The following is a 20,621-nucleotide window of genomic DNA, read 5'->3' on the forward strand; positions in this document are numbered from 1 at the left end:
CGTCCGTTCCGCAAACATGTGTATTCCATTTTATGGAGTAGATGAATAAATTCCCAAATAACTAAACTAATATACATAAAAATAAAAATGAATTGGGCGTATCCTGGAAGGATCAAGTGACTGCCAAAGCATTAAATGCTGCAATTAATAAGAATATTTGGAGGGAGATTTGTCAGCCAAATTGCTGCCTTCTCACATATATGTACACCAATCATTTTCATGCCTCCACCCCACATAAACAATAACTCCTACAATATTCTCCCAGGAGGAGGAAGCAATCCAACAAGACCTTCATATCATAAAAGAGACAAATTCAGCAAGTCCTTTTCACAGTCACACAAAGGTGAGTACCGTCAACACCCCACTTTTTCAACATACTGCCTAAATACTTCCACATATTGCAACAGTTTCATATAGGCAAAACATAGCCTTTGCCCAAAAATAATATTTCCAACTTAGCATCCAACGGATATTGCATATAGGCAAATTTAGCACCTCAAGAACATAGTTGCTATAGCCTCTCAAGAACATAGAAATGGCAGATTCTCAAAGGATAATAGGAACTTAGCTTCAAATGACATAGAAATCTGCCTGAGAGACTTCCGGCAGCAAGCTCGACACTCCAAAAATCCGTCTGTTTTCATTTCTTAGAATCTGAAAAATTTGAATTTAATTAACAAAGCTTTGTCATCAAAAATATAATCTTTGTGAATAAACAAAAAGAGAGAGACAAAATAGATGAACAAAATATGTTGACCACCCTACCTGTCGGAGGGGCGGTGAAGAGAGAGAAAGAGAGGGAAGGAAAGAGGAGAAAGAGAGGAAAGAGGAGATTCCCCTTTCCTCCCCGCTTCTTTAATCCTCCCCTAGTCGCAATAAACCGCGCTTGCTATCCTTAGCAAAGTGCGGTGGTGACATGTCTCACCTTACAAATGTGAAGGGAAAAAAGAAATTAATTACATACCAATTGAGCCATTCTTTTTCTATTACCAAATAAATTTCGAATGGAACCTCATTAAAGTCCTGCTTGTCACCCTTCATGTAGCAGGTATGCTTAAATAAATCGGATATCAGAGCATGCCTCCTCCTCGAGTTGAATGTGCCATTTAAAGTGACGGGTTATGGGTGATCCTGTTCAAATATTAATAAATATGAAAGACTCACAGTCTTGTCCTACATCGAAAATATGATCTTAATATCCACTTAAATATCGAGTGAATTGGGTTCAGATGTAGCCTCATTAGGACTTGGTCACTTAAATATTTTCTTTAACTAAGGTAGTGATGTACTCCACAGCATGCATTTTTGCTTCAAATATAATGTGCTTTAAATTAAACATAATACTCCTATCAATTTGTTCGTTACTTTATAACTTTGGAAGGAATAAAGTTGCCCAAAACGACACCGTATTGCTGAGGTACTAGTACTTTTTAAAAGTTAGTTGGACAGTTGAAATCGCGGGCAACATTTGCAATTGAAAACTTCTCTCTCCGCAACCCTACAATCATTGAAGCAATTTGATGACGAAACTGACTTGATTACTCAGTTAATCAGTTCAGGTAACAACATTTACTAACGTTAAAGTGGATCTAAGCTTAATTGAGAAACTATCGAAACAATTTCTTCTGCATCTGATAATTAATCTAAGCATCTTAGGAAATAGGTAGAATCTTTGTGTGAAAGGGGAAAAATTGGTATGCAATACTTGCTTTGCTGATCATTTGCAATCTGAAACCGTCAATTTAACTTGTTTCTGTTTCTAGATCTTTTGATTTAGTTAAAATGGAATAAATTTCAACTGGATTATGGCGTTTTTACGATAATTATATGCCTTGAATCGTTTATCCTGTCCATCTAGAATCCGAGCTAGGCGAATCTTCTGTGCGGCTTTATGGCAAGTTCCCGCGTGCAATCCCATGGGCATTTTGGGGAAATTTATTGTTCTTTTAGGGTTAGGCTGCGGGTATAAATGTTCGTCAAGTTGTAGCGAATAAGTCTTCCGCCTGCTGCTGCTGCTCGTTGATTTTGGCTTTTGCGGTAAGAGCAAGGAATTTTCTTTTTCTGTGTTGTAGTGATTTCTCCACATATGTGATGGGATCCTGATTCTATTTTATCAGATTATATTTGCAAGGAATATAAGTGTTTATGGAAGGCAAAATGTTGAGATCTAAGTCTCTGAAGACTGTTGAATCTAACAAAGACAAAGCACATTCGTTGGATATGGAAATTGTCGAGTCTGATGTTGAATTGGACGATTCGGATGTTGTGGAGCCGGACTATGACCCTCCGCTTCAGGTTAGTGACTCAAAGGCTTGTTAGGTATTTAATGTTTGTTTAATCATGGATTTACATTTTCTCGTTGTGGTTCTAGATGGGCGATCCTTCGGTTGATGTGAGTAAAGAAGATGAACAAAATGCCCTAGTGCAAAAATCAATGGCCATGGATGCATCTATTGAAGGTAGGTTCCTTTTCGAAATCGATGTAGTTAGATCTATTACAAAATTAGAGTTTGACCCCTTTGTGCTTGCTAAAATTAGGAAATCTCGATAAAGCTATTAGTCTTCTAACGGAAGCAATTGTATTGAATCCAAAATCAGCAATGCTGTATGCTAGCAGAGGTACCTCCCGAAACGTTGAACTCTGTTTTTATGCAACAGATTTTGTGTCATCTGAGAAGTTTCGTTTTTCAGCTAGTGTGTTCGTTAAGCTGAAGAAACCAAATGCTGCAATCCGTGATGCTGATGCTGCGTTGAAGGTATATCTGTTTTGATAGGGAATTGTTTTCTAAAGGATAATTTGTTCTAATTTAATCGATGTTATGCTAGATCAACGATGAATCAATTAGAGGATATAAAGTTCGTGGTTTGGCAAAAGGGATGTTGGGCTTGTGGGAAGATGCTGCAACAGATTTTCATATGGCATTGAGGTTCGATTATGATGAGGAGGCTGCTGTGATGCTTAAGAAGGTGATTTGCATATCTAGCAATGTTTTTCCATAGGTTATGAAGGTGAATATACTGTAAAAATAATGCTGCTTATAACCATTTCAGATGGAATCGAATAGCAAGAAGATTGCAGAACACCGCCACAAATACGAAAAGCTTCACAAAGCAAGGGAGCAGAGAAAGGCTGAATTTGCTTCACTGCTGAAGGATGGTATGTTTACTGGTTTTCGCGTTACAATTCAGTACTCTCACAAGAAGAAAATTGCAAAAAAAGTTCTAGTTCTGATTTCTGAAGTTGTATTTGTCAAATTTGTGTTACAGGGGAAGTGATTCGTGTCGAATCTGCAAAGGAGTTGAAGATCAAGCTGAATGCTGCTGCAAAGATGTATCGCCTTGCGATTGTCTACTTTACTGCAACATGGTGCGGCCCCTGCGTCTACATTGGTCCGATATACACGAATCTAGCTTCAAAATACCCTAAGACGGTGTTCTTGAAAGTTGATATTGATGAGGCACGCGAGGCAGCAGCAGAGTGGAAAATCGAAAGCATCCCGAGTTTCTACCTGTGGAAAGATGGAGCAGTGGTGGATGAAGAGCTCCAGATGAGAATGAACTCACTAGAAAAGATGATTCTTGAACACACTGCATAGTTCATCTTCAAACTTGTTAGTCACAACTTCAGATTTTGTTGTCTCTGTGCAGTTTAAGAAGTACATTCTATGCAAGAAACCTTCATTTCAAAACTTTTTAGGATATGAATTAGCTTTTTATAGAAATTTACAGCAATCTTGAAAGAAACAACAGCAATAGACACCCTTTTCTTCTCTCCACCAGAAACCCCCTCTTGTCCCTTCACTTTAGGTTGACAGAGAAACATAATGGTTTTTGTTTATGAAGGTAAAAGTACATTTTCAGTGTCTTTCTTAATTATGTTTAAAATGAGTTCTTGTTTCGAGTATACTGCCAATAAATGTTGGGAGGAAAAATGGTTTTCATTTTAGTTGTGCTTTGGTGATTAGCTATAATGGACTTGAAAAGTAGAGATTTTTCATAGACCAATCCGTAAAATGTCCATTATACTCTGTTATCATCAGTAATCAGCTCTAGGCGTCAAACATGGTTGGAATTGCAATGGCAGCTAACACCATCTGTTCTCCTACACTCACAACTTCAGTCTCATCATCTTCATCGCCATCTTTGTCGAAAAATTTCATATTTGCAAAAAAGACTGTATTTTTACCACCACCATCATCATCATTATCAAGTTATCGATAAAGAAAAGAAGCGGCGAGAGGTTGGGAGTGGGGATCAACTGATTTCTTGCTAGTTAGCCTGTTGTTGTCTCTATTTCATTTGGATCCTTCATTGTTGATGGTTTAAGATTTAATTATTGTGTGTGTTTGTGTGTGAGTGACAGAGAGAGATGTTTCATTGTTTGTTTGTGAAGAGTGGGGGTGAATAGGGTTTCTTTGAGTTCAATGGATTGGGAATTAGGTTAACTTTTCTTGTAGTTTATGACTAAATGGAGCTTCCCAATATTAGGGAAACAGTGATAAAACTGTGGTGTTGTTTCATGAACTGATATCTGTGTAGTGAATGATCACTGAATTAATTGTTTTCTTGCTAGTTATCTAGTATGTGTGTCTGTTCAATTGGGAACTTTCCATTGTTGATGGATTAAGATTTAAAATTAGGGTGTGGAATTAAGGGAGATTCTTGAATTGCTTGATTGTGCAGAAAGGTACATTCACTACTAATTTTGTGAAGTTTATCTGCACTTGTTTGAGTTTTCTATAATGTTGTTTTGATTGATACTAAATGAAGTATTATCTATGCTTTTCAAGAATAAGATCATCCACCATTGGTATGAATGGCTTGTTTTTTCCGGTTCTTGAACTCCAGGATGACAGCCTACTTCATAAGGACGGGTGGCCAGAAAGGAGTTCATCACATCTCTTCACAAGCGAAAGACTGAGCTGTTCGTGGCGCTGACCGAGAAGAAACTATTGCCTCTTCGACCTGGTGTTGCAAAGTAAGGCTTCTCTACTATTAGGCCACTGCTCCCCCCAAGTGATTGAATTTTGCTGCATATCAATGATGCAGCTTTTCTTGAAGGTGATTTCCTTATAGCAATGTTTTTCTATAATCTCAAGGATTATGAAGGTGAAAATACTGTAAAACAGTGCCGCTTATAACAATCAAAAGAAGATTGCAGAACACCGCTAAAAATACGAAAAGCTTCACATAGCAAAGGAGCAGAGAAATGAATCCAATTTCAATTCCTTTATAATCCTTCAAATTCAATTCCGTAGAATTCTAATTTCAATTTCGTGTACCGAAGGGACCTCAGTAATATCTCAAGAAGAAAATTGTGAAAAAAAGTTCTAGTTCTGAAGTTGATATATTTGAGAAAATTCAATGTTTGGTAATCCGGTCCATCTTGAATATGAGCTATGGGAATCTTGTCCTGTCCGCCTTAGTATGACAAGTGTTCGCGTGTATTCAATGGACATTTTGGGGAAATATATATGTTCTTTAGGGTTAGGGTGCATTTCTTCGTCAAGCCATAGCAAATAAGGCTTCCGCAGCTCCTCCTCCTAGATTTTGGTTCGTGTGGTAAGGAGCATGGAATTTTATGTGTTGTAATGATTTCTCTATATATGTGCTGATCCTAAATCTAATTATCAGATTTTTTGGCAAGCTATATAAGTGTTGATAAAAGGCAAAAATGTTGAGATTTAAGCATCTGAAGACCGTTGAATCTAACAAAGACAAAGCGCATTCTTTTTTCAGCCAGTATTTTCGTTAAGTTGAAGAAACCAAACACTGCAATCCGTAAAGCTGATGCTGCGTTGAAGGTACACACAAAAACTGCACAGACTACACGCATAAACTGCACACTACACACAAAATTGCACACAGAGACACACTAAACTTAAAAACTGAAAGACAATTCACATGAATTACTTCATTTTTACCAAATAAAGGATTTGTAATTGAATTATAATCCTTCAAATTCAATTTCGTAGAATTCTAATTTCAATTCAATTCTATTTCCGTGCACCTAATGAACGGACCCTCACTAATTTATTAAGAAGAAAATTGCAAAAAAAAAAAAAAAAAAAAAAAGTTCTAAGTCTGAAGTTGATTTATTTGAGAAATTTGTGTTACAGAGCAAGTGATTCGTGTGGCCTCTGCTAAGGATCTGAAGATCAAGCTGAATGCTGGTGCAAAGACGTCTCGTCTTGCAATCGTCTACTTCACTGCAACATGGTGCGTCCACACAATCCACTAACTTTTACAATCCATTTTTCTTCACAAAGTCAAACAATTTTTTAAAACTCGAGCCAGTTAACTATGGTACATTTAATCATGGATGAAGGAAATACATTAGAACATTGTGGTAGTAAATTAAGCTAGATTGAACTTAAGAAAGAACTCGGACTTGGAGGTATCGGAATCTCGACAGTTCCCTCCAACATTAGCAAAACTTTCTTCATTGTTGGACGTAGTGATGGATCATATTGCACACACCATATCCCTATCTTCACCATCCTCTCCACTTTCCTCTCCTCCACCATTTCATCTCCCACCAGACTCCCAATCTTCCTTGATGAATAGCAGTCGTAAACCCATTCCTCAAGAATCGCCTCATCCTCACTCCTGTTCCAATCAACGCACTTCCTGCAGCATATGATCTCCAGCAGCATCACTCCGAAGCTATACACATCTGCTTTCACCGTGATCGCCTGCTTCTGGTACCACTCGGGCGCTACATAGCCCTTAGTCCCTCTTATCTCAGTATACGTATTAGTCTGATCTTGTTTTAGGAGCTTCGCCAGCCCAAAGTCTGATATCTTAGCGCACCAATTCTCGTCCATGAGTATGTTCTGAGGCTTTATATCGCAGTGAATGATCTGGGTCTCGCACTCTTGGTGCAGATACAGTATCCCCCTCGATATATCACGAGCAATCTCAATACGCTCCTCCCAGCTTGGCCGTTTCTCTTGATTGAAAAGTATGTCTGCAAGGGTCCCGTTGCTCATGTACTCAAACACCAACAGTTTGTTGTCTCCGCTGAAACAGTAACCTAGGAGCCGGACTAGGTTCCGGTGATACATCTTTCCAATCGTCGTCAACTCTGTCTTGAACTCTATCTCTCCTTGCGCAAATTCCTTCTCTAACCTCTTCACTGCCACCATTTTCTGCTGCAGAACCCCTTTGAACACTGTGCCAGATGCTCCTCTCCCCAGCTCTTCCTCGAAGCCGTTTGTTGCCTCGGACAGATGATTGAATGTGAAAACTTGCAGCGAAATACCCTCGACAAAGTTATCTCCATTTTCCTTACCGATCTTGCTGTAGTCCTTCCTTTTGATCAGGCGAACAAAGATCACAGAAATGGACAACGCCAAGACGCCTACAGACAAGAGAACAATGCCGATGACGAGGATGTTAATCCGCCCCTCTTTCTCGACGATGATTTTATGTTCTCCCAAGCCGTGTACTGCGGTTCTACTGACACGAACGAAAGCGACATTTGATTTTCCAAGAGACCTTCTGCCGAATCTCAGCGGAAGCCTCTGTTTTCTGCATTCGCTGTCTACATACATGGCTGCTTCGCAGTTGCAGTCAGCCAGGCATGCTTTGCTGCACTCTTCTTCACTCATGACTCTATTCTCATACCAGGTTTCGTCCCATTCCGTGTTTTCGACTCTTAACATTTCGGACCTCGACCCATCATCAACGTTGGGGCAGTCCTGAACCGCGAAGGTTCGAGAACAGGGGGCTGTACTGTTACCGGGCTGAACGGACACGAAACCGGGAAGGCACTGACATTCCGGCACATTATCCATAAGAATACAGAAGGCGTTGACTCCGCAGAAGCCTTTGGGAGCACACTCGTCGACTATGGAGGACCATCTCCTGGCCGTGGTCATATTATCGAGTGACAGAGAGTAGATGCGGAAGATTCCTCCGACGTCGAGCCTCATGAAGTTGATGTATCCTTCTGTAGGGAGTCGGCCATTGGATATGTTCCGCAGAGGCAAGCTGCCGTTGATCAGCTGATAAAGGCGGCCGTCGCTGTCAAAGTTAAGAGAGACGTTTACTGCTCCTTCTGGATTCTCAGCATAGTAAGCGTAAGTCGCTGCGTCCTCTGTTCCGACAGGATACTGCACGAGGTAACCGTCTTTCTGCATCTTCAGCCTGAAGCTACCTCTGCTGTAGTTGGTGTCGGAGGCGCTGGAAACGATCTCTTGGCCGGGAGAGAGGCGCTGGCCAGGGAGGAGGGTGTTGGTCGGGTGGTCGAAGCTTTGCCAGATGATTGTGTGATTGGAATCGTAGAGAACAAAGTTGCCATTGTCGAGCATTGACGCCGACGCGATGGCTGAGTATCGGCCGGTGACGACTATGTCCGGGCCTTGTCTCTGGCGGAGGATTAGCCCCTCGGGGGTTAGTGAAAGGGAGACGACGTCCTCTGGGACGGTCAGATTACTTTCCCTATTCGCTGTCCAGACGACGGTTTGGTCGGGTAGAAAGATGCCAACGGCATAGTTGTTGACGTGTTGGGGGAAGAAGCCGAAGGCGTAGAGGCCGGAGGGGGAAGGCCAGGAGGAGTTGGAGGTGGGTGTGAGGGAAGAGCCTAAGGTGATGTTGGATGATCTACTTTTAGCTGCTGCTGTTGTTGAAATGACAAGGAGAAACAAGACTGTGATGATATTGGACATTGTTCTTTGTTTGAGTATTGGTTAGATTAGATGATTCCTTTTACCAATTTAAAGGGATATTGCATTGACTTCACCTTCCTATATTAACCAATACTTACTACTCTCTTCATTCCATAGTAATGGGGGCGTTTCTTTTTTGCACGGAGATTAAGAAAAATTGTGTTAGGTGAGTTAAGTAACGAGAGAGTAAAGTGAAAAATGAAAAAGGTAGAGAGATGAAGAGAGAATAAAGTAAGAGAGAGTAAAGTAAATGTGGAAAAATGTGTTAACTTTTACTAAAAAGATAAATGATTCTATTACTATGGAACAAAAAGAGTACTATTTTTATTTATCTATGAATAGTGAGTATTCATTTTAGTGAGTATCTAAGATTAACATGCTTTATTTATGAGTATTTTTACACTCATGCCAGTTCAAGTTAAATTAGATGTCACGTCTCACAACTTAGAGTGCGATACCAACTTAAAAATAAAGTAAAAAACTGGTGCTATGAACTGTGTACTTATTTTGATATTTCACTTATCAACGTTTTGGAAGAAATTTGGAATAAATATTACTCTCCCCTCGTCCCTATGGAATATGCACTTTGGGTTCGACACGAATTTTAATACAAAATTGATAAAATAAGAGAGAGATAGAGAGAAAAAGTAATCAAAGCATTGTTAGTAGAGAATGAGTCACATAATTATCAAAATTAGAAAATGCATATTCTTGTGGGAGAGACTAAAAAGTAAAGAGTGCATATTCTTCTGGGACGGAGGGAGTATTCATTTTTTGTGCGTTTATACGAGACTATGTCACTCATATCATGATGATAATCATCACTTGACACTGAATTCAACATGCAACTTTTTCCATGCAATTTCGCAGCCAGAATGGAAATGCATGTTTCATGTTTGGGTAGACTTCTCTATTGTGAAGATTAAAAATTTCTATATACGCATTAATGAAAAACGTGAGTCTGAATTAGTGTTTGTCCCGGCCACTTGGATAGTCAGTGGATGGTGGTTTAAGTTTGTGTGTTAGTAATGTAGGGTGTGAATATTGAGTTTTATTTTAAGTGTGAAATTATAAATGAAAGTAAATTCTACTAAAAAATTCCTACTTTAATTAAGTATGAATAGGGTAATTACTATTTAATCGGATATATTACCCGATCTTTTGCTTTTTATAGTACCCGACCCCGACAAGATTTTGCGGGTAATGGGTATCCAATACACGATAGGCATAGGGTAGGGTAGGATATCACCTGATACCCGTTTTGACAAGCCTAGGCTACACTCCCCTTTCGTAAGTATAGGCCGTACGTAGTTCACGCATTTTATTTGTAGGACATGAATTTGGGGGAAAATGGCACATAGATGGGTCGTGTTAATCATTTAGGTTCATGTTATCGATTCAATTACTTACTCATGTCTGGTACGTTTACTTCTATTTGGAAGTCAAGCAAAGAGATGCGTACAAATTTGACAAAACAAGAGCTGTGAAGATCCATGAAACCTCGTTTGTTTGGTATACAAGCATGAAATCGTCTAAAAAGGAGAAATCGTAGTGTAATTTAATTTTGGAAATTATCAAGGAGGAGTCATGTCCTCTAATACTATCTCCATCTAATGGTTTACATGCTTTATTTATGGACACCACTCTCCCTCTCGTAAGTATAGACCGTAATTCGGAAAAATAAATGGCACATAATTGTGTCGTGTTAATTATTTAGGTCTTTGTTATCAGTCTCCAATCTATTAGGTTTACTTTGATTTGGAAGTCAAGCTAATAGATACAAATTTGACAAAACAAATTTCCATGAAAGCTTGGTCTACAACTGTACATAATTCTTGTTGGACATTTGTTTAAGTATACATGCATGAAATCATCCAATAAGGAGAAATTGTAGTGTAATTTAATTTTGGAACTTATCAAGGAGGGGGAGCCGATCTCCTTTAATACCATCTCCATCTAATGGTTTACATGCTTTATTTAGGGACTTCACTCTCCCTCTCGTAAGTATAGACCGTAATTTGAAGAAAAAATGGCACATAATTGGGTCGTGTTAATTATTTAGGTCCTTGTTATCAATTCAACTAATTACGCTGGTCTATTACGTTTACTTTGATTTTGAAGTCAAGATAATAGATATAAATTTAACAAGACAAATTTCCATGAAAGCTTCCACAACTGACAACTGTACATATTTTTGTTGGACATTTGATTAAATATATAGGCATGAAATTGTGAAATCATAGTGTAATTAAATTTTGGATCTTATCAAGGAGGAGGAGTCATCTCCTCTAATATTATCTCCATCTAATGGTTTACATGCTTTATTTATGGACTTCGCTCTCCCTCTCGTAAGTATCACCGCAAATTGGAATAAATAGTTGGGTCGCGTTAATTATTTAGGTCCTTGTTATCAATTCAATTACTTACTCGTGTCTATTTCATTTACTCTGATTTTGAAGTCAAGCTAATAGATACAAATTTGACAAGACAAATTTCCATGAAAGCTTGGTCCATAATTGTACATATTCTTGTTGACGTTTGTTTAAATATATAAATTGTCTAAAAAGAAGAAATCTTAGTGTAATTTAATTTTGAAACTTATTAAGGAGGACGAATCATCTCCTTACTATCTCTATCTAATGGTTTACATGCTTTATTTATGGATTCCACTCCCCCGCTCGTAAATATAGACCGTAATTTTGAAAAAAATGGCAAATAGTTGGGTCATGAAAATTATTTAAGTTCTTGTTATCAATATAATTACGTACTCATGTCTATTACGTCTACTTTGATTTAGAAGCCAAGCCATGAGATACAAATTTAACAACACAAATTTCCATAAAAGCTTGGTCCACAATTGTTCATATTTTCTTTGGCCCGTCAAAATGGTTGATTCTGTCCTTATGTGACACTCTCTCATGCGCCCCTGTCCTCCATCCTCGAATATGTGTTTCATCTTTCATGTATTACACGTCTAATTTATACTCCCTCTATCCTTTATTTTGTGTATCAGTTTTCATTTTTGTTAGTCTTTTACTAATTGTTCCACTTTATTTTTACTACTTTTAATAGTAAACCCTACATTCCTCCTCTAACTCATTTTTATTCACATTTTATTACAATAATATAGTATAAAAATAGGACTTATATCCCGCTAACTTTTTCAACTTGTTTTCCTTTATATTTTTAAAAATATGTGCCAAGTCAAGTGGAACACGTATTGGGGACGGAGGGAATAGGTCTTTAGATTCTAGTACTAGTTTATTTCATTATAAAATTAATATTCTAGGAGTGCTAACTTTTTACAACTTCATTTCTCTACCTTTCTCAAAACTTGAGCGAGTCAAAAAGAGACATATATTCATTGACAAATGAAGTATAAAACAAAGAAATTAATACGAAGTAGTATTAATTATTAATGCTAACTTATTTTAAAGCACAATAACTTATACTCTCTGTCTCAATATATATGAAACATTAATAAAGAATTGAACTAAGATGAAATTGAACAATTAATAATGAACAGGAAAAACTTAGACATATAATGGGAGGCGTAGGAAGTATTTAATTCACTAAACACCACTAACTAAATTCATATGTCAAAATAAAAATGTATCACTTAGGCTGAAATAGAGGGATTATATAATAAATGAATCAGTTTTTAAATTTAATAAAGCTGTCTTTCAGGTAAATGTATAAATACCGCATATGAATGCTAAAAGATACTATTATCGTACTTTCTCCGTTTTATAATGCTGGAAGTATTTTTTTACGACACGGGGATTAAGAAAAATATATATAATATAGTAAATAAAAAGGAAATAAAATAGGATAGAAAAAAAAAGTAAGAGTAATAAATATGTTACTTTTTTTATCGAAAAAAAAAATGACTTTATTAGTATTGAACAGATGGAATATAGTTTTAGTCTTTTAACTGAAATTGACAGCAATAGACTCTCAATCCACTCATGAAAGTGAAAGTTAAACGTTACTTTCACTTCTCTAATGTAGGAAGGTATATAGAAAAGGCATATCTTAAAAGTGAAATATATCTTTCCAAAAAGTAATAAATTTCCAAGGAAAAAAGATATATAGAAAGGCAAATTAATTTTTTTTAAATAAAATAATCATACAAAATGCATTAAATACATAAAGTGTAATATCTTCTCAAATACCTCTCCCCTTGGAGAATATTTTTATGAAAAGAAGGTAATTATGATAGTTATAAGATTTTATCTCTCCATTGATGGGGAGGTAAAGATACCTCTTCAAAATGGGAAAAGGTATAATACATTCTCAAATACCTCTCCCCTTGAAGAATGATTTTTAATGAAAAAAAGGTAAATATGGTAGTTATATTAGTTTACTTCTCCATTTAGAGCATCTCCAACAAGGAAAGGTAAATGAAAGATATACTCCCTCTGTTGCATAGTAGTGGGAGCATTTCTTTTCAGCACGAAGATTAAAAAAAATTATGTTAAATGATAAAGTAGGAAAGGAAAAAGGTAGAGAGATAGATTAAAAGAAAATAAAGTAAGGGAGAATAAATGAGTTGACTTTTACTAAAAAAGGAATTGACTCCACTACTATGGAACGTACTAAAATGACAAAATGATTCTACTACTATGGAACGGAGAGTGTATATCATCTATATACTTTCTCAAAAATTGAAATATACCCTTACAAAAAGTAACACATTCCAAAGAAAAAAGGTATATAGAAAAGTAAATTATTTTTTACAAATAAAATAATAGTGCAAAATGCATTAAAAAAATATAAAATGTATACATTCTCAAATACCTTTTTCGAGAATGGTTTTCCATGAAAAGACGGAAAATATAATAGTTATAAGATCTTATAACCTTTCATTGAAGGAGGGGCAAAGATACCTCTTCACAAATACCTCTCCCTTTAAAGAATGATTTTTTCATAAATAAATATAGTAGTTATATGATTTTACCTCTTCATTTACGTATTCCTTCGAAGATCCTATAAGTAAATACATATGCCTTATTTTTTTGAAGATGCTCTAAGTAATTGCATATGCCTTATTTTTTTCAAATCCCCCCTCCCCAAAAAAAAAAATAATAAAACTCTATACTGTTTATCTGTATCCAAGTAAAAAAAAAAGAAAATTTATTAACATATGTATAGTTTGAGTCTGAATATAAAAAAATATATATATATATACTAGTAGTAAACAATTCTGAGTCCCATATTTATAATTTTTTATTATAAGATACCAAACCCTTATTAGCATTCATCGACAAAATGTCCATCCTTACAATCTTGTTTCTCTTCCTCGTTTACACACCAGCAGAATCTCAAAGAAGACCCTCCAACATCACCATAGGCTCTTCCCTCACTCCCAACTCCAACTCCACATGGTCTTCCCCCTCCGGCCTCTACGCCTTCGGATTCATCCCCCAACACATCAACAACTATGCCGTCGGCATCTTTCTACCCGACAAAACCGTCGTCTGGACAGCAAATAGGGACCCCAATCCAACCGTCCCCAACGACACCGTCTCCCTTGTACTATCCCACGAGGGCCGTCTAGTCCTCCGCCGGAGGCAAGGCCAAGACGAAGACGTCATCAACCCCTCCACAGCCATCGCTGCGGCCTCAATGCTCGACAACGGCAACTTTGTTCTCTTCGATTCCAATTCAAGAATCATCTGGCAGAGCTTCGACCACCCGACCAACACCCTCCTCCCCGGCCAGCGCATCCGCCCTGTTACAGAGCTCTTCTCCAGCGCCTCTGAGACCGACTACGGGAGAGGGATTTTCAGGCTAAAGATGCAGCAGGATGGAAACCTGGTGCAGTATCCTATCAACACGCCCGACACAAGGCCTTATGCTTACTTTGCAACAGACACAGACAGAGTAGGTAGTAATGTCTCTCTCAACCTCGACAGCGACGGCCGACTCTATCTGCTGCACAACGATACAGTGACTCTGCGGAACATATCCACTGGTGGACTCCCTACGCAGGGATCCATCAATTTCATGAGGCTGGACGTCGGAGGAATCTTCCGCATCTACTCTCTCTCTCTCGGTGATCACATGACCTTGGCCAGGAGCTGGTCCTCCACGGCTGACGAGTGTGAACCCAAAGGTTTCTGCGGAGTTAACGCCTACTGCACTATAATGGGTAATGCACCCACATGTCAGTGTCTTCCGGGTTTCGTCTCCGTTCAGTCTGGAAACAATACAGCCCCGTGTTATAGAAACTTCACGGTCGAGGGCTGTCCCCAAAATGATGGTAGATTGAAATCTGAAATGTTAAGAGTCGATATCACCGAATGGGATGATACCTGGTATGAGAGTACGGTAATGAGTGGAGAAGAAGAGTGCAGCAAAGCATGCCTGGATGACTGCAACTGCGAGGCAGCCATGTATGTAGGCAGCGAATGCAGAAAACAGAGGCTTCCGCTGAGATTCGGCAGATGGTCATTGGGGAGCAGAAACGTGGCTTTCGTTCGCATCACTACCAACACGGTACCAGATTCGGGAGGCGATTCCGACCATATAATCATCATCAAGAAAGAGCGGCATACAGACAACTTCATCATCGGCGTTGTCCTCATGTCCGTAGGCGCCTTCGCCTTGTCAATTTCTCTCATCTTTGTTCACCGGAAGCGGAAGGACTACATGAAGATCAGTAAGGAAGATGGAGCTAGCTTTGTGGAGGGCATTTCGCTGCAAGTGTTTACGTTCGAGCATTTGTCAGAAGCCACAAACGGCTTCAAGGAAGAGGTGGGGAGAGGAGCATCTGGCACGGTTTTTAAAGGTGTTATGCAGAATGGCCGGAAAATGGTGGCGGTGAAGAGGTTGGAGAAGGAATTTGCACAAGGAGAGAAAGAGTTTCAGACAGAGCTGAAGACGATTGGGAAGATGTATCACCGGAACCTAGTCCGCCTCCTAGGCTACTGCTTCGATGGTGGCAACAGATTGCTGGTGTTTGAGTACATGAGCAACGGATCCCTCGCGGACATACTTTTCAATCAAGAGAAACGGCCGAGCTGGGAGGAACGGATGGAGATCGCCCGTGATATATCTAGAGGGATATTGTATCTGCACCAAGAGTGCGAGACGCAGATCATTCACTGTGATATAAAGCCTGAGAACATACTCATGGACGAGAATTGGCGCGCTAAGATATCAGATTTTGGGGTGGCGAAGCTCCTGAAGCAGGATCAGACTAATACTTATACTGGGATAAGAGGCACTAAGGGCTATGTTGCGCCAGAGTGGTACCACAAGCAGGCTATCACGGTGAAAGCAGATGTGTATAGCTTCGGAGTGATGCTGCTGGAGATCATATGCTGCAGGAAGTGTGTTGATTCGAGCGGGAGTGAGGATGAGGCGGTTCTTGAGGAATGGGTTTACGAATGTTATGCAACGAGGAAGATTGGGAGTCTGGTGAGGGATGAAATGGTGGAGGAGAGGAAAGTGGAGAGGATGGTGAAGATAGGGATATGGTGTGTACAATATGATCCGTCACTACGTCCAACTATGAAGAAAGTTCTGCTTATGTTGGAGGGAACTGTCGAGATTCCAATACCTCCTAGACCTACTTCTTTCTTAAGTTCCATCTAGTTTTACTCCAGTCTGATCTCATGTACTCTGTACTAAAATTTTTATCAATAATAAATCTTAGAAGATACTACATTATATTTAAAAATAACATAATTACTGTATTTAGTAACTAAAATTTCTCAAGAAGAAAATTGCAAAAATAAAAGTTCTAGTTCTGATGTTGATTTATTTGAGAAATTTGTATTACATGGCAAGTGATTCGTTCCACTTTTGCTAAGGATATGAAGATCAAGCTGAATATTGCTGAAAAGATGTCTCGTCTTGCAATAGTCTACTTCACTGCAACATGGTGCGTCCACATTGGTCTGATATACACAACACAAAACTAGCTTCAAAATTTCCTGAAAGTCGACATTGAAGAGGCGCACAAGAATGGCGATCCTTCGGTTGAAGTGAGTGAAGAATGGATGATCCTCCGAGCAATGCCAATCTTGTCATGTTCGGCTTAGTATGACAAGTGTCCTCGTGCAATCAATGGACATTTTGGGGAAATTTATTGTGCTTTAGGGTTAGGCTGTGCGTACATTTCTTTGTCATAGCAAATAAGGCTTCTACCTGCTGATGCTACTGCTGCTCGTATATTTTGGCTTGTGCGGTAGGAGCATGGATTTTTCTTTTTCTGCGTTGTAATGATTTCTCCGCATATGTGCTGATCCTAATTCTAATTTATCAGCTTATTTCTGCAAGGAATATAAGTGTTGATGAAAGGCAAAATGTTGAGATCTAAGTCTGTGAACACTGTTGAATCTAACAAAGACAAAGCACATTCGTTGGATATGGAAATTGTCGAGTCTAATGTTGAATTGAATGATTCGGATGTTGTGTAGCCGGACTATGATGAGTTTTTTAAAGGATATAAAGCTCGAGGTATGGCGAAAGGGATGTTAGGCTTGTGGGAAGATGCTGCAAGAGATTTGCATATTGCATCAAAGTTCGATTTCGATGGAGAGGCTACTGTGATGCTTAAGAAGGTGATTTGCATAAGCTTGCAATGATTTCCCATAATCTCAATGGTTGTAAAACTAATGTTGCTTATAACATTTTCAGGTGGAATCGAATAGCAAGAAGATTATTGAACACTGCCTGAAATACAAAAACCTTCACAAAGCGAGGGAGCAGAGAAGACTGAGATTGAAAGGCTGAGAAAGATGAGGTATATATACTGAAGGATGGACGTTTACAGGTTTTAGACACACAAACACACAAAAACTTCACACAAACACCCACAAAATGCACACTATACACAAAAACTGCAAACACACACACACTACACACAAAAATTGCACACACTACACACAAAAAACTGCACACATGCGCACTACAGACAAAAATTGCACACACTACAAACCAAAAATGCACACTGCACACAAAAACTGCACACACACACACACATCATACACAAAAACTGCACACGCACGCACTACACACAAAAATTGCACACGCTACACACAAAAAAAATGCGCACACACACACACACATTACACACAAAACCTGCACATGCACACAAACACTAAACTCAAAAACTGCACACACAAACTTCACCATAATTATACTATCATTTTTACCGAACAAAGGATTCGGAATTGAATTATAATCCTTCAAATTCAGTCCCGTAGAATGCTAATTTCAATACAATTCTTATTCTGTGTATCGAACGAACTGACCCTCGGTAATTTCTCAAGAAGAAAATTGCAAAAAAAAAAAAAGTTCTAGTCTTGAAGTTGATTTAGTTGGAAATTTGTGCTACAGGGCAAGTGATTCATGTTGCCTCTGCTAAGGATCTGAAGATCAAGCTGAATGCTTCTGCAAAGATGTCTCGTCTTGCAATAGTCTAATTCACTGCAACATAATGCGTCCACATTGGTCCGATATACACAAAACTAGCTTCAAAATACCCCAAGACGGTGTTCCTGAAAGTCGATATTGATGAGGCACGCGAGGCAGCAGCAGAGTGGCAGATCGCAAGCATCCCGAGGGATGAAGAGCTCCAGATGAGGATGAACTCACTTGATAAGATGATACTTGAGCACACTGCTTAGATCTTTAAAGTTGTTAGTCACAGTGCATTTTAAGAATTCGATGATGCTTATTATTAATGCAAGAAACCTTCCATTCAAGACTCTTTAGGAAGTAAATATGCTTTTTATAGAGTAGAGGTCAAAACTGGTCCTGAACATATGCATATTTTACGATTTTGGTCCTAAACATTATCTTTTGAATTTTTTGGTCCTATAAATTTCAAATCGGATCACAATTGGTCCTCCGTTAACAATTCCGTTAATTTTATAACGGTCAACGGATTTAACCCAATTTCGACCAACTTAAACTCTTAATTATGATTTTTAACTCACTAATTATATCCTTAATTATTTTAATAAATTATCATTTAACATATAAAATAAATAATATTAAAAAAATGAGAAATTCAAAAAAACAACATCAATCATAGAACTATTTTTCCACCGTCCCAAACTAATTTTTGCATTCTCCACAAAATCAACATAGGATGAACTGAAAAATTTGGTCAAGATGCAGAGATTCATCACCATCAAACAATCAAAACAAAACCCCTCATTCCAAACACCAAACACAAAACAACAAAAAAAAAAAAACAAGAACAAGATCTAATTTACTTTTTCCCCTCTTGTATATATACAAGCAAATCTGCATCACTAAAAAATCAAGACGTCGCCGGTTGATAAGGATGCACCGCCGCCGCCGCTTGTGGAAAAGGGCAAAATCTGGGCCTCGCCAGCGGAAACGGAATAGCCTTGGAGATAATAGACTCCGCCTTCGCTGCAGCGGCGGGCGGAGCGGCAGCGGCGGCGGTGGTGGTGGTGGTGGAGGCCACGTGTTGGGATCGAACTAGTCGAACGTAATCGTTTGAAACATCAAGAACAAGGAGCGAGATGAATTTCAGCAAAACTCTTGCCAAGACTCTTTTTTTGTATTGATAATTTTGATAGATGAAGATATCAAAATGACGATTACACATACTTATAAGCAAAGAAACTAACTGAAGCCACAATCCCTTTATTCTATAACTGCTACTCAAATAAAATTAAATAAACAAAGTCTAAAATAACTAAAGCATAACAACTCTTGCATCCACTTCCCACGTTGCCCACTTCATCCACCTGCTTGCTACTACTGTAACTTCCAAGTTGGTCTGATAGTGCGCGAGCTACGATGCACCACTGGTGGCTCAGCTAAACCAGGCTCATCACCACGTTCTCACAAGAGCCACATGGTGAGAGTGGTGGCAGGGAGTTGCATGTGGATTCGAAGTCTTGAGAGCTCTCAGCTCTTGTAATTCCTTGTGAAGTCTCTCTTCCAGTATTCACAATCTACCTCTGGCCGCTTCAGCTTGGTTCTGCAAATTCATTTTCTTTTTTTAATTTTTTTAATATTATTTATTTTATATAGTAAATGATAATTTATTAAAAATAATTAAGGATATAATTAGTGAATTAAATATCATAATTAAGAGCTTAAGTTGGTCAAAATTGAGTTAAACCCGTTGACCGTCATAAAATTAATGAAATTGTTAACGGAGGATCAATTGTGATCCGATTTGAAATGTACAGGACCAAAAAATTTAAAAGATAATGTTTAGGACCAAAATCGTAAAATAGGCATATGTTCAGGACCAGTTTTGGCCTTTACTCCTTTTTATATATAGAGTGTTTACAGCAAATTTGAAGAAACCTTCGTTTAGACTTGCTCTTCCATATCAAATTCTTGATTAGAAGATTAATGATAAATATTAATGTGATAAACCTTAGTTACAAAAATGACATTTTTGGCAGGGATGATAACTCATCTAGGGATGGAAATTAATGAACAAAAGTGATATTTTTGTTCATAGTTTTCCATCCCTAGATGAGTTATTACTCCTATCAAACATGACTGAAGTTTTTAAAAGATTATGCAAGGCCCGACTCGACCCAATATGGATGATTACCCGATGGCCCGATTGCAGACCACCCGAAGACCAATTTTGTGTAACATGGTATTACACGATTTAAACTATTAAAGTCCTGATATTACACAATTAAAACCTTTATAAGATGATTAAATCTTTATCATGATGTATCTCTAAATAATAAATTAAAGTATAATATATTATTAATTAATAAAAATAATTAAAATAATAATTACATTATTAATAGTGTTAATAGTGTAAAAACTTTCCATTTTTAAATTGATCAAATTTTGATAGATTGTCTAACATAGTAAAACTAGTCTATTTATTTTTAGACAGAGGTGTTAATTTTATTTCTTAACGGATAAATTGGACCTAACCCGACCGAACCGAGAGCCATCGAGTTTTTATTGAATTGGCCC

The 20,621-nt window shown here is 38.1% G+C and overlaps 3 protein-coding genes across 4 annotated transcripts; 2 read left to right on the forward strand and 1 right to left on the reverse strand.

Moving 5' to 3' along the window:
- The first annotated feature begins 251 nt into the window (after window positions 1-251).
- Window positions 252-3,770, forward strand: LOC125203092 (TPR repeat-containing thioredoxin TDX-like). 2 transcript variants are annotated; one of them, XM_089064485.1, is made up of 9 exons: window positions 252-343; window positions 1,859-2,037; window positions 2,118-2,295; window positions 2,372-2,459; window positions 2,539-2,619; window positions 2,692-2,756; window positions 2,827-2,967; window positions 3,052-3,157; window positions 3,268-3,770. In XM_089064485.1, exons 3-9 carry the CDS (start codon window positions 2,146-2,148, stop codon window positions 3,594-3,596), a joined length of 960 nt encoding a protein of 319 aa, XP_088920611.1. In that variant the 5' UTR covers window positions 252-343; window positions 1,859-2,037; window positions 2,118-2,145; the 3' UTR covers window positions 3,597-3,770. The 2 variants fall into 2 exon arrangements, with proteins under 2 accessions (XP_088920611.1, XP_088920610.1); XM_089064484.1 differs by lacking the exon at window positions 252-343 and adding an exon at window positions 1,480-1,559.
- Window positions 3,771-6,074: 2,304 nt separating this feature from the next.
- LOC125202163 (G-type lectin S-receptor-like serine/threonine-protein kinase LECRK3) lies at window positions 6,075-8,691 on the reverse strand. The gene has a single exon (XM_048100553.2). The coding sequence runs from the start codon at window positions 8,670-8,672 to the stop codon at window positions 6,363-6,365; it is 2,310 nt and encodes a 769-aa protein (XP_047956510.2). The 5' UTR covers window positions 8,673-8,691; the 3' UTR covers window positions 6,075-6,362.
- A 5,223-nt stretch (window positions 8,692-13,914) lies between these two features.
- On the forward strand, window positions 13,915-16,344 carry LOC125202256 (G-type lectin S-receptor-like serine/threonine-protein kinase LECRK3). The gene has a single exon (XM_048100660.2). It carries the CDS (start codon window positions 13,944-13,946, stop codon window positions 16,272-16,274), a length of 2,331 nt encoding a protein of 776 aa, XP_047956617.2. The 5' UTR covers window positions 13,915-13,943; the 3' UTR covers window positions 16,275-16,344.
- The last annotated feature ends 4,277 nt before the right edge of the window (window positions 16,345-20,621 follow it).

The sequence above is a fragment of the Salvia hispanica genome, chromosome 2, assembly GCF_029641045.1.
Source record: "Salvia hispanica isolate PSC_SH4W2 chromosome 2, Shi_PSC_v1, whole genome shotgun sequence".
Taxonomy (NCBI): Eukaryota; Viridiplantae; Streptophyta; class Magnoliopsida; order Lamiales; family Lamiaceae; genus Salvia; species Salvia hispanica.

Excerpts from the sequence above, each read along its gene's own strand:
- LOC125202256 (XM_048100660.2), top strand. The coding sequence starts at position 13,944 with ATGTCCATCCTTACAATCTTGTTTCTCTTCCTCGTTTACACACCAGCA.
- LOC125203092 (XM_089064485.1), top strand. The coding sequence starts at position 2,146 with ATGGAAGGCAAAATGTTGAGATCTAAGTCTCTGAAGACTGTTGAATCT. Across the intron at positions 2,757-2,826 it reads ATGCTGATGCTGCGTTGAAG|ATCAACGATGAATCAATTAG; the intron begins GTATATCTGTTT and ends ATGTTATGCTAG. Across the intron at positions 3,158-3,267 it reads TGCTTCACTGCTGAAGGATG|GGGAAGTGATTCGTGTCGAA; the intron begins GTATGTTTACTG and ends TTTGTGTTACAG.
- LOC125202163 (XM_048100553.2), bottom strand. The coding sequence starts at position 8,672 with ATGTCCAATATCATCACAGTCTTGTTTCTCCTTGTCATTTCAACAACA.